Genomic DNA, 16,305 nt, shown 5'->3' on the forward strand with positions numbered 1-16,305 from the left:
GTCTCCTACCTTCATCTTCTAGCTCCAATTTCTCCAGCATGCCTTCAATGGTGCCTTGAGCCTGTGTGGAGAGAAGGCAGAGAGACGAGGGTGAGCATTCATGCAGGAGGAGGAGGAGGAGTAGACAGGACAGAAGGAAGCAGCCGGGGAAGGTATCACCAATTATTGTTTCAGCTTCTCCCTACACGCAGGAATAGCATTTGCAAACAGCCAAGTATAGGGGACTACCTCATCCAATCAGAGATACAGGCAGACTGTCCAATCACAGCTGCAGAAAGGAACAGCCAATCACAGCCTCCGGCTCTTGTGAACATGACACAGGCTGTGTTATGTCTGTACATATACTAGCAGGCTGTATCAGTGCAGACTAAGAGACGCTGTGTTTTCTAGTTTGTGTACTGCAGATGATGGGATATTAAAGAGTTAATACATTGTTTATTTCATTGTATATATTATTTGTATTCCAAAGTTTTGTTTATAAGTTACTTGCTCTTACAGGGGTGTGTGTCTGATGTACAGAAAGTTTTATGTATATTTTTAACATCATAAAGTCAAAAATATATGTTCTTATGAATATTGCTGTGTATTTCCATATGACATAGCAAAATACTTTTTTTCATATATTATTTATTTGTGTGTGCATTATATTTCCTAATATCCTTTCATTCATTATTTATGTTCTAGAAACTGCTGCTTTGCATCTTTATAAAAAAAAACATTTACAAACAAGCATACAAACATATACAACACACATAAACGTACACACAGATATACAAGATTCTAGTGATGGAGGGCAAACAAAAATAGTGAACAATTTAAAAGACAAAAACACATAGGGCCAGATTACGAGTGGAACGCTAATTTATCGCGCACCCGTAAATGGGCAAATTCGCCAGTTTACAGGGCGCATGATAAATAACCAGCCATTACAAGTGGCAGGTATCTGGTTCATTTTTAAAATGTCCCCCAATTGCCCCCAATATAAAGTATAATGTGCCTTAATAAAATAAAACATTTGTAGCATTCTTATTAAAAATAACAGCATGAAGCCGTTCTTAGGGTTTTAAGTTTTTAAAGGCTCAAAAGTGCCTTTACATAGCGGTCTATGGGGACTGTGTAATTACTATAAATATGTATATATTATTATTATTATGATTTATTTGTATAGCGTCGCCAAATTCCGTAGCACTGGAATTTCATATACATATATATTTACACTTTGCTGCCCATCAGAACGAGGCTCCCATTGCAGCCTATGGAAGCGCGCTCTCATGAGTGCTTTACTGTAATACCAGCACACATTTACATGGGCTGGTATTACTGAGTGGAGCACAAATATCGCGTAATCGATATTTTGCGCGCCACTTGTAAACTGGCACAAAATATACGGAGCAGGGTCTCATGCTTATCTAAGTAGCAGGTGATTTGCAAAGGAATCACAATCCTATATCACCTAGATCATGGGTGTCCATTCTAATATAAGGGGCCACATAGAACACATTTTTGAAAGATTTTATATATATATATATATATATATATATATATATATATATATATATATATATATATATAGTGTATATATGTGTGTGTGTGTAAGGGCTAATTTATTTGTATAACATTAAGAGTCATATACCTAACCCTAACTGGCCTCAGCAGACGTTTTGTTAACAAAATGAATCTGGATACTCCAGTAACAAGTCAGGACAGGGTCCGCCATATAAGTCAAGTAATATACTAAATAACAAGGGGCAGAGTGATTACATGAGAATGAAGATAAATACATTTAAACAAACTAGATCAAATGAACTGAGGATACAGTCTCTGAGCGTCTATCTAGATCATAGGAGTTCAACCTTCTAATATGAGAGGCCACGTAGAACACATTTTTGAAAGTTTATTAAACGTAAAAAATATTAATTTTATATATATATATATATATATATATATATATATATACAGGTGGCCCTCGGTTTACAACGGTTCAATTTACACCGATTCAGAATAACAACCTTTTTTTCCAGTCATGTGACTGCTATTGAAAAGCATTGAGAAGCAGTGCATTTATTAAAATAGCCAGTAAGTGGAGCTGTCCGCTTGTGTTGCAGCAAAGCCAAGCAAGCTGAAATTAATCAGTTTAACCAGACCTCAGCTATCGAGCAGATTTCAAAGGAACAAGATCTTCCTGTCTATAAATCAGTCCAGATTGGAATGCATAGAAAGAACTGTTTGCAGAAAAATGCAAGTGAAGTCTGTGTTGTGTGATTATTTTATTAGGTTTATAATGCTGTTTAGCAAATGTTTTTGTTCATTTAACTTAGTTTAATTATATATTCTGTGTTGTGTGATTATTTTATTAGGTTTATAATGATGTTTAGCATTTCAAGTCTTCAGTTCAAAGCTTTAAAAATAATGTATTAGGTGTTACTTATGACAATTTTGAGAGGGACCTGGAACCTAACTCCCTTACTTCCCATTGACTTACATTATAAACTGGGTTTCAATTTACAATGGTTTCGATTTACAACCATTCCTTCTGGAACCTAACCCCGGTGCAAACTGAGGGCTACCTATCATATATATATATATGTATGAATGAGGGACCTTTATCTGTATAACATTTAGGGTCATATATCTGACCCTATTTGGCCTTAGCAGGTGTTTTATTAACATATAAGGCAAGTGATATGATAGCTTCTTTATTGCTGAAGAACTCAAAAAATAAATAACAATCATCAGCTGTTTGGATGGATACAGATACAGGACCACTCATATCACATGTAAGAGTCTCATGTAATCATTCTACCCCTTGTCATTTAGCAGAGCAATATATCCTGATATGCTTCATAAATAAATAATACTCTTTTCATTCACAGAACATATTTGCTATTCATGAATAAGAAAACTCTTCCTCTTTCCTTACACTATTAAATGGACTTTGCTGTTTGTGAGTAGTAAATCTTTTCACTTGGGACTATTATTTTGTAACATCTCATATGTAAGAAGGATGTGATCTGTTTATGTCACTAATATAAACTCATAAATACAGAGAGAAATGACTTTAAATTCTAAAATTCTTTACTATCTTTAGGATTATATCAATTATTATAGCTACAAAAATTTGCTCAGATGCTTCAGAAATATAGAGGACTGTGCCAAAATAACACTTAAAAAACAATATCCTATAAATAATTTAGCAATGTCACAAATAGACCCTGATCGTAAGCAGACGTATGAGATATTTTGCAGTGTCAATAGTATTTTTGTGAGCCCTGATATAATAATACATGCAAGTGAGTATTATAAAATACTTAAGCGTTAAATCAATATTTAATTTATCCTTAACCCCTTCTTATTGTTCTAAAATAAAATTAGACAAATATAGCAGTAGTGGTCTTAAATTAACAGTTAGAAAGCAACTATTAAAAATAGGGGATCATGCTCAGTTAAAGGGAAATTCTGTTCTAAAATTAAATTGTTCTATATTGTAGTAGCAAAAGGGTTAACATATATTCAAAGTTATGCTCATGTGTCACTAAGGATGAAGATACAGTTTTTTAACAGGGAGCAGGCGTACATGTGTATATCACAGAAGTGCAATTTTACTATGTGTTTAACCCTTTTGAGGTTAAACAGGTAGTAAGAGAAATTCATTTGTTTAAAAATAGTGTTCTAACAAAACAGAGAACTGTATTTTTCAACCAGAATATCCCTTTAAGAATTTTACTTTCCAATAAATCTCATCATGTTCAAAGTGACAGAACACAGATAAGTCAGTGCTGATAACATATTCATTTGTAAAAAGCCCAAGCAAACATTATTATAGTCTCCTGAGTTTCGAGTCAAAATGGTTTAGGTAAAATAAGTCTGTGCTGCATTATCTGGGCGGAAAATCAGTAAAGGTGGCTTACAGTAATATGCACTTAACTCCAAAATGCTCCACCAGTGAAGGAATGAGCTTTAGGAAAATCATTTTTCCACATTACTCATTTTCATTCCCCTGAACATAAAAACTCTAAAGTCTATGTCAATGGGAAAATGGGTTACTGTGTTGCTCCCAGAGAGAATATTATGTTAAGAATACAGGGATACCTTCTCATAGACCAATGTATTTATAAATCACAATACTGCATTCTATACGCTTTCCATATTCCCAAGTTCCTTATTCTAATGTGAGAGTGTGTGTATGTTCTTACTGTATTAACATTGTTTCATGTATAAACTGTTTGAGAACTGGTCTTAGCCAAATAAAAAAAATAAACATTTGTACTTCAGATAGAAAATCCAGATTTGGTTAGTATATGACATAGAAATCTCAGCAAGTCCAATGTGTCTTCTCTCCCAAACTACCGTACAAATAGCTGTTAAAAAAACTCTTTACTTTACAGGTGCATCAGCATTCTGCTTGTTCCCATATGATCCCATGGATAGCGCTCCATAGAATTATTAACATTTAAAAGTTTCTCCAGTTCTCTCCTATGAAGCCTTCCAAGAATGCTCACTCATTTGGCCATTCTTAAATGAACTGGAGAAGCCAATCTAGGGAAGTGTCATATGTCAATGTTTCCTTACACTCTATACACTGTATAACAAAACTTCAGTAATGGATCTAGAAATCATTACATATTATTTAATTTGTTTAACTTGATGGATACTGATCTCAGATGAAAAATAACAAAAAAAAAATCACATCTGATGTTGTTTCTAGATGCTAGTGCAGTTCTGTAAATGTTGTTATCAAATAAGAAAACAGATCTTTGATCTTTTGATGTCAGTTGGGCACCTACAAATCAAGGATGTCTTCCATAAAAGTTATCAATCGTTTCATAAATAAATAACTATATAGTCAATTTAGCTTTCAATCTTTAGGCATGAGTGGTAAATAGACATGAGTGTCACAATTAAACGATCATGGATCAGATAGAGCATGCGATTTTGAATTTACCTCTATTAACAATTTACCTTGTTCTTGATATCCTTTGTTGAAAAGCAAACCTGGATAGGCTCAGAAGCAGCAATGCACTATTGGGAACTAGCTGGTGACTGGAAGATACACAAATATGCCTTTTGTCATTGGCTCATCCGGTGTGTTCAGCTTACTCCCGGTAGTACATTTCTGCTTTGGAGCTTACATTAAAAAAGTTTTATGCTAGCAATAGTGTGATAATAAAATGCACATTAGAGCACTTTATTTTACACTGTTATATCCCTTTAACAAAAGTTGCTCTTTTTAGCAACTTGCCATGTCATTTATTAGACTTGATCTAGTATTTGTTGTTGAGGGTTCCAAAATCATTGTCTATTTTCAGGTCTTCTTAAAGGGACAGTCTACTCCAGAATGTTTATTGTTTGAAAGGATAGATAATCTCTTTATTAACCATTCCAAAATACAAATACATAAACAGTTATATTAATAAACTTTTTACCTCTGTGATTAACTTGTATCTAAGCTTCTGTAAACAACCCCCCGTTTTTCATTGCGTTTGAAAAACTTACATTTTAGTCAATCAGTGTTGCTCACTCATAAATAATTCCACAATGCTATCTATAAGGCGCACATGATCTAGCATGGTCTAGCTGTAAAAACTGTCAAAATGCACTGAGATAAGAGACAACCTTCAAGGGCTTAGAAATTAGCATATGAGGTTTAGCTTTCAACAAAGAATAGCAAGAGAACAAAAGTAAATTGGAAAGTTGTTTAAAATCGCATGCCCTATTTAAATCATGAAAGTTTAATTTTGACTAAACTGTCCCTTTAACTTAATCAATAGATAATATCCCTTTGCAAATTATTATACAAAGGGATATATTTTGCTGTGACCATTTTAAAGAAAGCACTAAAATTATACTGCAAAGCATCTTGTAATTAAATCTGAAATTTGACCATTATTTTAATTTAATCTACTATTAAAAGTTGCAAACGCTTTGATTAAAAATGTTACATAAACCCATTTAAAATAGTTGTTTTGTTAATCCACTTTGTCTAGCGATAGTATTTGCTAGGTTACTTACAGAGTGACTTTTATATTACAAGGAGGGACCTTTTCATCTTTAAGGGACATTGCACACTAGATTTTTCTATGTATAAATATTTTGTAGATGATACATTTATATAGCCCATTTTGGAGTGTTTTTGTAAAATTTATACTTTTGTTTAGTTTTGCTTATTTTTTTTTAATAACATTGTGCTGATTTTCAGATTCCTAACCAAGCCCCAACGTTTTAGATGTATACTGATGTCTACAGATTCCTGCGGCTCATGTTTGAATAATCTGTCTTTTCAAATGCAGGGAAGGGGGGAGTGTCTTCTTTTCCTGTTTTCCAGCCCCTTTCACTGGGTGTCCCAGGCCTAACCTCATCAATAGTACTAAACTGGGAGCTTCTAAGATAGTTTTTAAAAGTTTTATACTGGATTTTTAGATCAGTATCTGTGCATATTCTTCTTTATAGTATAGTATTCTATTGGCTGATCCAATCACCCAATAGGATAGAGCTCGCATTCTATTGGCTGATTGTAATAGCCAATAGAATGCAAGCTCAATCCTATTGGCTGATTGGATCAGTCAATAGGATGAAAGCTCAATCCTATTGGCTGATTGCAACAGCCAATAGGATTTTTTACACCTTAATTCCGATTGGCTGATTACTGAATTCTATCAGCCAATCGGAATCTAAGGGACGCCATCTTGGATGACGTCATTTAAAGGAACCTTCATTCAGAAGAAGACGTTGTAAGAAGAGGATGCTCTGCGTCGAATGTCTTGAAGATGGAGCCACTCCGCGCCAGATGGATGAAGATAGAAGATGCCGTCTGGATGAAGACTTCTGCAGGCTTGGATGAAGATTTCGGCCGCTTGTTAGGTTGTTAGGTTTAGGGGTTGTTAGGTTTAGGGGTTAATAGGTTAATTTAGTTTATGGCGATGTGGGGGGCTGGCGGTTTAGGGGTTAATAGGTTTAGTAAGTGGTAGTGAAGTGGGAGGCCAGAGGTTTAGGGGTTAATACATTTAGCTAGTTGCGGCAGTGTCAGGGAGCAGCGGGATAAGGGTTAATAACTTTATTTAGCAGCGAGCCTGCAGGCTTGCCAGAAACACGGGGCATCAAGCTCCAATCGGAGCTTGATAAATATGCCCCTTGGTGCGCGGCTTTTTGACAGCTTTTTATATAAATATGGAGAGCGTATTCAGGTCAGCGGGAGCGATGTTAGGCGATGTTAGGCGAGAGTATTGGTGTTGTCGAATGCAAGTAAGTTGACGGCTTGATAAGTAGGCCTCATTGGGTGTGCAAATGACATGAGGCAAATATCTTCAACAACCAATCAGCAACTAGCTCCAAATGGTGCATTGCTGGTCCTGAGCCTTCCTAGGTATGTTTTTTTTTTTTAAAGCGAACAAATCAAATTAAATAATAAAAGTATATTGAAAAATTGTTTAAACTTGTTCTATCTGAATCATTAAAGTTTAATTTTGACTTTGATCTCCCTTCAAAGGGACAGTGGAGTTTTGTTTGTTCTTTTGGTTTTAAAAATAAATAAATAAATAAATAAATAAATAAACAATGCATTATTCTGCACTATTTATACAATTAATAAGGGTAGTCAGCAACTCAACTTATATTAAGCAAATGTTTAATACATTTTGTACCGCAAAATAGCCCCTGGCTCCCTCTTCAAAGCAAGTATTTGGTGCTACATTTAAAAAAAAAAAAAAGCATCACAGTGTCGCTGACAAATTACAACTTAATATTGCCGTTCACTTTACTGTAGCACTAGAGGAAGCAGCCAACAGCACAAGTAACCCTGGCAGTATCACTGATCATTACACCTTTAATTGTTATATGAGTGGCCACCAAGTACAGTGGGGCAAAAAAGTATTTAGTCAGCCACCAATTGTTCAAGTTCTCCCACTTAAAAAGATAAGAGAGGCCTGTAATTTTCATCATAGGTATACCTCAACTACAAAATGTGGAAACAAATCCAGACAATCACATTGTCTGATTTGCAAAGAATTTATTTGCATATTATGGTGGAAAATAAGTATTTGGTCACCTAAAAACAAGCAAGATTTCTTGCTCTCACAGACCTGTATCTTCTTCTTTAAGAGGCTCCTCTGTCCCTCCACTCATTACCTGTATTAATGGTACCTGTTTGAACTTGTTATCAGTATAAAAGACACCTGTCCACAACCTCAAATAGTCACACTCCAAACTCCACTATGGTGAAGACCAAAAGAACTGTCAAAGGACACCAGAAACAAAATTGTAGACCTGCACCAGGCTGGGAAGACTGAATCTGCAATAGGCAAGCAGCTTGGTGTGAAGAAATCAACTGTGGGAGCAATAATTAGAAAATGGAAGACATACAAGACCACTGATAATCTCCCTCGATCTGGGGCTCCACGCAAGATCTCACCCCGTGGGGTCAAAATGATCACAAGAACGGTGAGCAAACATCCCAGAACCACATGGGGGGACCTAGTGAATGACCTGCAGAGAGCTGGGACAGACGTAACAAAGGCTACCATCAGTAACACACTATGCCGCCAGGGACTCAGATCCTGCAATGCCAGACGTGTCCCCCTGCTTAAGCCAGTACATGTCCGGGCCCGTCTGAAGTATGCTAGAGAGCATTTGGATGATCTAGAAGTGGATTGGGAGAATGTCATATGGTCAGATGAAACCAAAGTAGAACTGTTTGGTAGAAACACAACTCTTCATGTTTGAAGGAGAGAGAATGCTGAGTTGCAACCAAAGAACACCATACCTACTGTGAAGCATGGGGGTGGCAACATCATGCTTTGGGGCTGTTTCTCTGCAAAGGAAACAGGACAACTGATCCGTGTACATGAAAGAATGAATGGGGCCATGTATTGTGAGATTTTGAGTGCAAACCTCCTTCCATCAGCAAGGGCATTGAAGATGAAACGTGGCTGGATCTTTCAGCATGACAATGATGCCAAACACACCGCCCGGGCAACGAAGGAGTGGCTTCGTAAGAAGCATTTCAAGGTCCTGGAGTGGCCTAGCCAGTCTCCAGATCTCAACCCCTTAGAAAACCTTTGGAGGGAGTTGAAGGTCCATGTTGCCCAGCGACAGTCCCAAAACATCACTGCTCTAGAGGAGATCTGCATGCAGGAATGGGCCAACATACCAGTACAGTGTGTGACAACATTGTGAAGACTTACAGAAAACGTTTGACCTCTGTCATTGCCAACAAAGGATATATAACTAAGTATTGAGATGAACTTTTGATATTGACCAAATACTTATTTTCCACCATAATTTGCAAATAAATTCTTTCCAAATCAGACAATGTGATTGTCTGGATTTGTTTCCACATTTTGTCTCTCATAGTTGAGGTATACCTATGATGAAAATTACAGGCCTCTCTCATCATCTTAAGTGGGAGAACTTGCACAATTGGTGGCTGACTAAATACTTTTTTGCCCCACTGTATCATTTTGGTCTTACAATGAAGAGCTTCTAGTAACAATTAATATTGTTGTATGATGCTAATTCAAACCTTCTTTCCAGTTAAATGCTGATGTATTCTCAAGAGGGATACAATTAATTATATGTCTTCCTGTTCAAGTTAGCTGACATTTCTCTTCAGTAACCACTTAAAGCTCTTTCTGCATTTGTAGTACACGCCGTATGTGAACTTGGGAATTGTTTTAATAAATTGTAAAAAAGTCTCTGGAATCTTGTGAAGCTCATCAGAACTTCATATAACACCACATGCTGTGATAATATAAGAAACGGAATGTTAAAGGGACGTTGTGATGTAAAACGTACAAGCTCCAAGTAACTTTATATAAAGTGTCATTACACACCTCTTAATTTTGTGTAAAAATCTGTGTTTGTCACTCACAAAGTCAAATCTGTAACCTAGGTTTTTTCAAATGCTGCAAATTGCTCAAACCAGCTATTTGATGTGCAGTATTTTGAAAACCTAGGATACAGATTTTTATTGTTTTCCTCTCTAGAGAGTGTAGGGCAAGCACAGTTTTTTTTTACACAAAATAAAGAGATGTTTAAGTGCCCTTTAATTCAGACAAAGTGGTTAAATTTATGGGTAAAGTCATGCTTTGGCTCTGCAAGGCTAGCAGCTCCCAAGCGGAACTTTACCTTATGCCCCCTTGTGGAGGTTAAACAAATAAGCCTAGATTACTAGTGGAGAGCAAATGATAATGCGAGATGTATTATTGTGCACTCAGTCTAGTATTACAAGTTGCTGCTTAAATTGTTTAACCAAAGCATTTTGATACTTATATAGCGCACCCTATACTTTCAAAAGGAAATGGTAGTAGTGTGCTCATTGCTCACATATTACAATTTATCTGTTAAGTGTTGCTCTTGTGCGCAAATGAAATACCGTTCTCTTTTAATGCTTTTGAAAATCAGGTTTTAAGCGTTATTGCTTGCTGTTGTGCTTTCTAATCCATGGAGCGTGTAAAGCAAAGAGCTTAACCAAAATCTCCACTACATGAGCAGCATTGTTGCGCTCTATTAGCTTTGCGCTGATTTGAATTTAAGTGTGGGTCCTCATAGAAATGTATTATCCCAGGAAAATTACCCAAATGCGCTATCTGACATAAATAGTGTAGCACCCACAAGAAACATTAACCATGGACTTGTAATTCCTGTGCAAGCGGTATGGATTGTATTCCAGCGATCATTACACTATGTACAGTATACATTTCTGTGCTCGACATGTAAACTGGAGCATAGTTTGCTAGTGTTAGTATTGCAAAAATGACATACTGTAAAGCATTAGTGCATATTCATTTTGGCATTGCATTATCCCTTTAAATATATACTGTATATAGGTGCAAATTCCAAAATCCAGAATTATTCAGAAATTCTGACTTTATCATTAATATTTTGTTAAAAAATAAATGTATTAAAAAATCATTGAATTATAAATATCTTCTCTGCCTCCATTTTTTGCTAAGGTTCCTGTGTTCTAAACCAGACCAGTCTGAAGAAGGGGTGAGCACCCTGAAACATCACTTATCTAATTAAGCACCGTTAAATTCAGAGAGTGCGTCTACTACCTTTGCATTGGATTTTATTGGATTCTACTGCAGCCTGGTCATGTTGGCTCCATCGTTCGCGTGAGTGTGCCTGAACAGTCTGTTTGAGATACAGAGTGCTAAAATATGAAGATTACTGTTAGACTAAATAATGCAAAGATGCAAACCATAAATTATCTACAGCAGTAGCCAAGCAATACCCCTTCTTTTACAACAATCAGCTGTTTGTAAGTCAATGCGAGATATTACTCAAATGATGTGAGTTCATGTATTTAATGAAAAAGATATATTAAAAGGTTTTTCCAAAATCACACATATAGGACAATAAACAAGCATATGGGACTTTAAAAATAGATACAAGTCAAATATAAATAAAATCTAAATAAGACACCGGTGTCCAATTTTAACATCATACTCAATCTTCAAACATACATATGGACATACACATTTTCTTGGTATCCTTTGTTGTAAAGAATACCTAGGTGGGCATGAGCAACAATGCACTAGTGTGAGCTAGTTGATGATTGGTGACAACACACATATGTCTCTTGTCATTTGCTTACACATAAACACAGAGCTCTGTACTTAATAAAAAATCTCTGTTCCTATTAAAAATGTCTATTATTACAAATCCTCTTTACAAAGGCAGTGGAGGGTCAATCTTATTATGTGCTGACTGATATATTTAAAGTCCAAACTTATGGGCTAAAAAGTCTTCCATTGTAAAATAGTCAGAGGGAAAAAGAACCCTTCCAATCGGAGAGACCTGGAGCAGTTGGCGATAGAAGAGTGGTCCAAAATTGCAGTAGAGAGGTGTAACAAACTCATTGATGGTTACAGGAAGCGATTGATTTCAGTTATTTTTTCCAAGGGGTGTGCTACCAAATATTACATTGAGGGTGCCAATAATTTTGTCCAGTCCATTTTTGGAGTTTTGCGTGGAATGTGTCAGATTTTGCTTTTTTTATCCACTTTTTTTGTGACATACCAACAACAATTTTCTGTGCGAAGTGGTGCATTATTAGAAATGCAGAGGTGTCAATATTTTTGGCCATGACTATATATATTTGAATGTGGATCTCTTGGCTTTATTAATATGTACAGTATATTTTTATGCATTGATTGTATCTATGTGTGTGTTGCAACAAGATATTGTTTTTGACTAAAAGCTCATCTGAAAAAGTGAAAAGTAATTTGATATTTACTTTGTAAACATAAATAATCAGAACATAAAATGAAAATGAAGAATGCAAAGAACAGTATGATCATTGATACAGAAGAATGTGATATTTTGGGTTTTCCATTCACAAAACTCAGATTAAGCGACATTCGCTTCTCCCAGGTGTGGCTGCAAATGCATAGAATGAAAATACTTTCTGGTTTCACAAGTAAAAATGCTTTGTAACTACTAGTTTTGCCTTAACCCCTTGGTTACCAAAAAAGCTAATGTTTTCATATGAATACAAAAATAGCAATTACATTCTTCTATCTTTTCCCCCAATATTTATTACAAATTTAAAAGGAATTTTAAATTATTTTCAAGTCCTCCATGATGCTGAATTTGCAGGTTCTCAGGTCATATCACAGAGGGCTACCTGGCTGCTAATGGAGGTGACTTTTTAAGCTACAAAATTCATCTTCTTGTATATGACATTTAAATATATATACAAGTGGCATGCTATAAACATTTTTTGCTCGCACTCTGCGCTCAAAGTAAAAGATTACCTCGGGCAATCAAGTTCAAAGCAAAAAGTTAGTGTACGAGTGAAAGGCTGATGCACATTGCATGCTAATTTCAGGACTTTGGATATTGCGACCACACTAACATCTTCCCCCCATAGACCAAGAGCGATAAAACCAAATGTAGTTATATTGCTCGTGATATTGCTTATCGCCACTTGTAATCTAGCCTATAGAGTCTTAAATATCCCATTAAAGGGACACAAACACCTTGCAATTAACAAGACTGTTATGTAAAATACTTTAACTTATGAGACAAGTGTTAAAACATTCTGAATGTATTAATATTATGTTAAATGTGGATTGTACCCATTTAAAAGACTCTTATTTTCTGTGCTGAAATATATACTGTATATAAGAATATGTCTTGAAGGCTGAAGTATGAACTTGCAACTCTTGCAGGAACTGGAAAACTCACTTTTATACCAAAACGTACATTGTTTCACAGTATGTTATCTTATCTCTGCTAAGCAAATTAGGTACAGATATGTGTGTGTGTGAATTCTGCAGTGTGCACTTCTAATTGTTAGAATTGGAAAACCCTCAATTATTAGAGTTACATTTTTCATGGCCTTTTAAAGGGACAAAAGTCAAAATGAAACTGGTTCACATAAAGAATGCAATTTAAAGAGACTCTCAATTTACTTCTATTTTAAAATGTACTTTGTTTTCTTGGTATCCTTTGTTGTAAAGAATACCTAGGTGGGCATGAGCAACAATGCAGTAGTGTGAGCTAGTTGGTGATTGGTGACAACACACATATGTCTCTTGTCATTGGCTTACAAGATGTGTTGGCTGCTACCTCGGCCATGTTTTCCAGGACACTTATGAGTAACACATTCTGCAGGGTGTGCAGGGAGGAACATGTATAGTGCTGTCCAGGGTCACTATTCGTGTGTTGTCCAGGTGCACAGTGTATGTTGCCCTCTGCATAACCTGCAGCATGTGTAACTCATAAGTGTCCAGGAAAACATGGCTGAGGTGGCAACCCTAGGTCTAAGTAGTGCATTGCTACTCTGGAGCTTACTTAAAGTATATCAAACATAATGTCAATTGTGCTATAATAAAATTCTCTACTATTGCCACATTCTCTTTGCCTTTTGTAAAAGTGCAAGTAGGATCAAGCCTTTAAGCTTGTATAGATTTCATATCTTGAACCTAATAAAGTATTATCACATACAAACTAGATGTGAAAAAGTTCTGCTAAATGGAACTGAAGAGTAACAGGCAAAGACCCGTGAACAATAAATAAAACAGAAGACAAATCACAATTTTCCAGCAAAATTGAACAGAGAGAAGCCTCTGGGTACACAGCCCTATAATTAAACACAGTTAAACAAAAATCTAAAATCGTTTGCACATGATATCATTTAAGCCTGAAAAGATCTAAATATATGCACGGAAAACAATTACTGAGAATGTAACATTACTTAATGCAGAGCAAGTCACTGCAGTCTTCAAACTAGGGTTGCCAACTTTTTTAAGAAAATAAGGGAGACTAAGGAATTGACAAATTGCAGATGGGGAAAAAAACCTTTAGTTTACAATTTGATACAGTTTAGTACAACACGATTCTTCATACAGATCATCTTCATTCAGGCAGTTAGGTTAAGGGATCATGAAACACAATTCTTTTCTTTCATAATTCAGATAGAACATACAATTTTAAGCAACTTTCCAATTTATTTATATGATCAAATTTGCTTCATTCTTTTGGTATCCGTTGTTTAAGGAGCAGCAGCAATGCACTACTGGACGCTAGCTGAATACATCTTGTGAACCAATGACAAGCGGCATTTATGTGCAAACACCAATCAGCAGCTAACTCCCAGTAATGCACTGCTTCTATGAAGCCTGCCTAGATATGCTTTACAACTGAGGATACCAAGAGAATGAAGCAAATTAGATAATAGACGTAAATTAAAAAGTCCTGTCTGAATAATGAAAGAAAAATTTTGGGCTTCATGTCCGTTTAATACATTCAACAACTTTCTGGAAATCTGTGAATTATTTTTCTCATTTAAGTAATTACATTAAACTGTCAGATATATAAAAATTATTAACTAAATAACAGTACAAGAGTACAGTATTAAGGGCAAGATTACAAGTGGAGCGCTAAATATCATTTTCGTGAAAGCGATATTTGTGCTCCACTATGTAATACCAACACACGCTAATGTGCGCTGGTATTACAAGTTGACAGCAATGCGAACGTGAACTCGCATTCGCATTGCTGGGAAGCATTGCGCTCACGAGAACGTGCTACCATAGCCTCGTTTTCATGCCATGAGACACAGCATGAGGACGCACAGCGAAGGGTGTAAGTAGTGGTGCGATAGTATATACACATATTAACACATAAATATATATATGTATATAAACATATACATATATAGTTACTAGAAAAACGCAGTTCCCATATACCGCAATGTAAAGGCACTTTTAAGTGCCTTTTTTTTCTAACACCCCACACCCGTCAACTTAAGCCCCCAAAACTGCTAAGTGCAGTTACTTTATTAAAAAATAAAGATGCTACAATTTTTATTTTTTAAGAAAATACACACCACTTTTGGGGGCATTTAGGGCACATTTATAAAATTAACCAGAGATCTGATATATGGTTAATTTTATAAGCACTAATTGCTACTGCGAGCTTACAGTAGCAATAACCAGTCAATTTGTAATGCGGTAGCAATAACTAGCCACTGATTTATTTATAATTTGCCCGTTTGTGGGCCCGCAATAAATTAGCGCCCCAGTTGTAATCTAGCCCTAAGTGTTTGAAATGAGGATTTAACGTAATAAATAAGGGAGAAAAATGTCCAAAGAGCAGATAAATAAGGGAGCCTGAAAGAATGAAACAAAGTTTTGGCAAATAAGAGAAATCCCTGGAAACAAGGGACCTTAAACTCAAAATGATAAAATTATACTATATTACTTTTCACATGTAGATAATGGGGCCGATTTATCATGGCCCGAATTGGGCCAAATACCCCTGTTTCCACACGTGCCTTCAGGCTCACCAGAAGCAGGAGCCTGTTTTTAACCTGTTGTTGCAAGATAAATAGGATTAACAATAACATAAAGTAAATTAATATTTTAGGTTGTTTGCATAGAGGTTATTCAGTGACGTGCGGTGATGTCAGCGGCTGGTGAGGCACTGGCTATGTTACGCCAGAGAAACACACACACACACACATATATATATATATATATATATATATATATATATATATATATATATATATATATACTATATACTATATATATATCCTTGTTCAAGTAAATATACATACAGTAATTTATCAATGCTTTAATTCTCCATGACACTCTGTGAAGATCCTAATATTCCATGTAATATTGATCAGATTCCAGGTATGGTATCACCCAGATCCTATATAGGTTTACTACACATATACATATATATATATATATATATATATATATATATATATATATATATATACATAATATATATATATATATATATATAAAAATAAATATATATATATATATACACACACACATATATATATAT

General features: G+C 35.5%; 1 protein-coding gene across 3 annotated transcripts in view; it reads right to left on the bottom strand.

The window, feature by feature from the left end:
* Positions 1-16,305, bottom strand: part of PRKAG2 (protein kinase AMP-activated non-catalytic subunit gamma 2) — an 889,218-nt gene that overhangs the window by 273,065 nt on the left and 599,848 nt on the right. For all 3 annotated transcript variants that reach the window (XM_053713799.1, XM_053713800.1, XM_053713801.1), the window contains one exon: positions 10-61. In XM_053713799.1, the coding sequence (XP_053569774.1) occupies positions 10-61 (52 nt within the window). The remainder of the gene's footprint in view (positions 1-9; positions 62-16,305) is intronic.

This window comes from Bombina bombina, chromosome 5 (genome assembly GCF_027579735.1).
Source record: "Bombina bombina isolate aBomBom1 chromosome 5, aBomBom1.pri, whole genome shotgun sequence".
Lineage (NCBI taxonomy): Eukaryota > Metazoa > Chordata > Amphibia > Anura > Bombinatoridae > Bombina > Bombina bombina.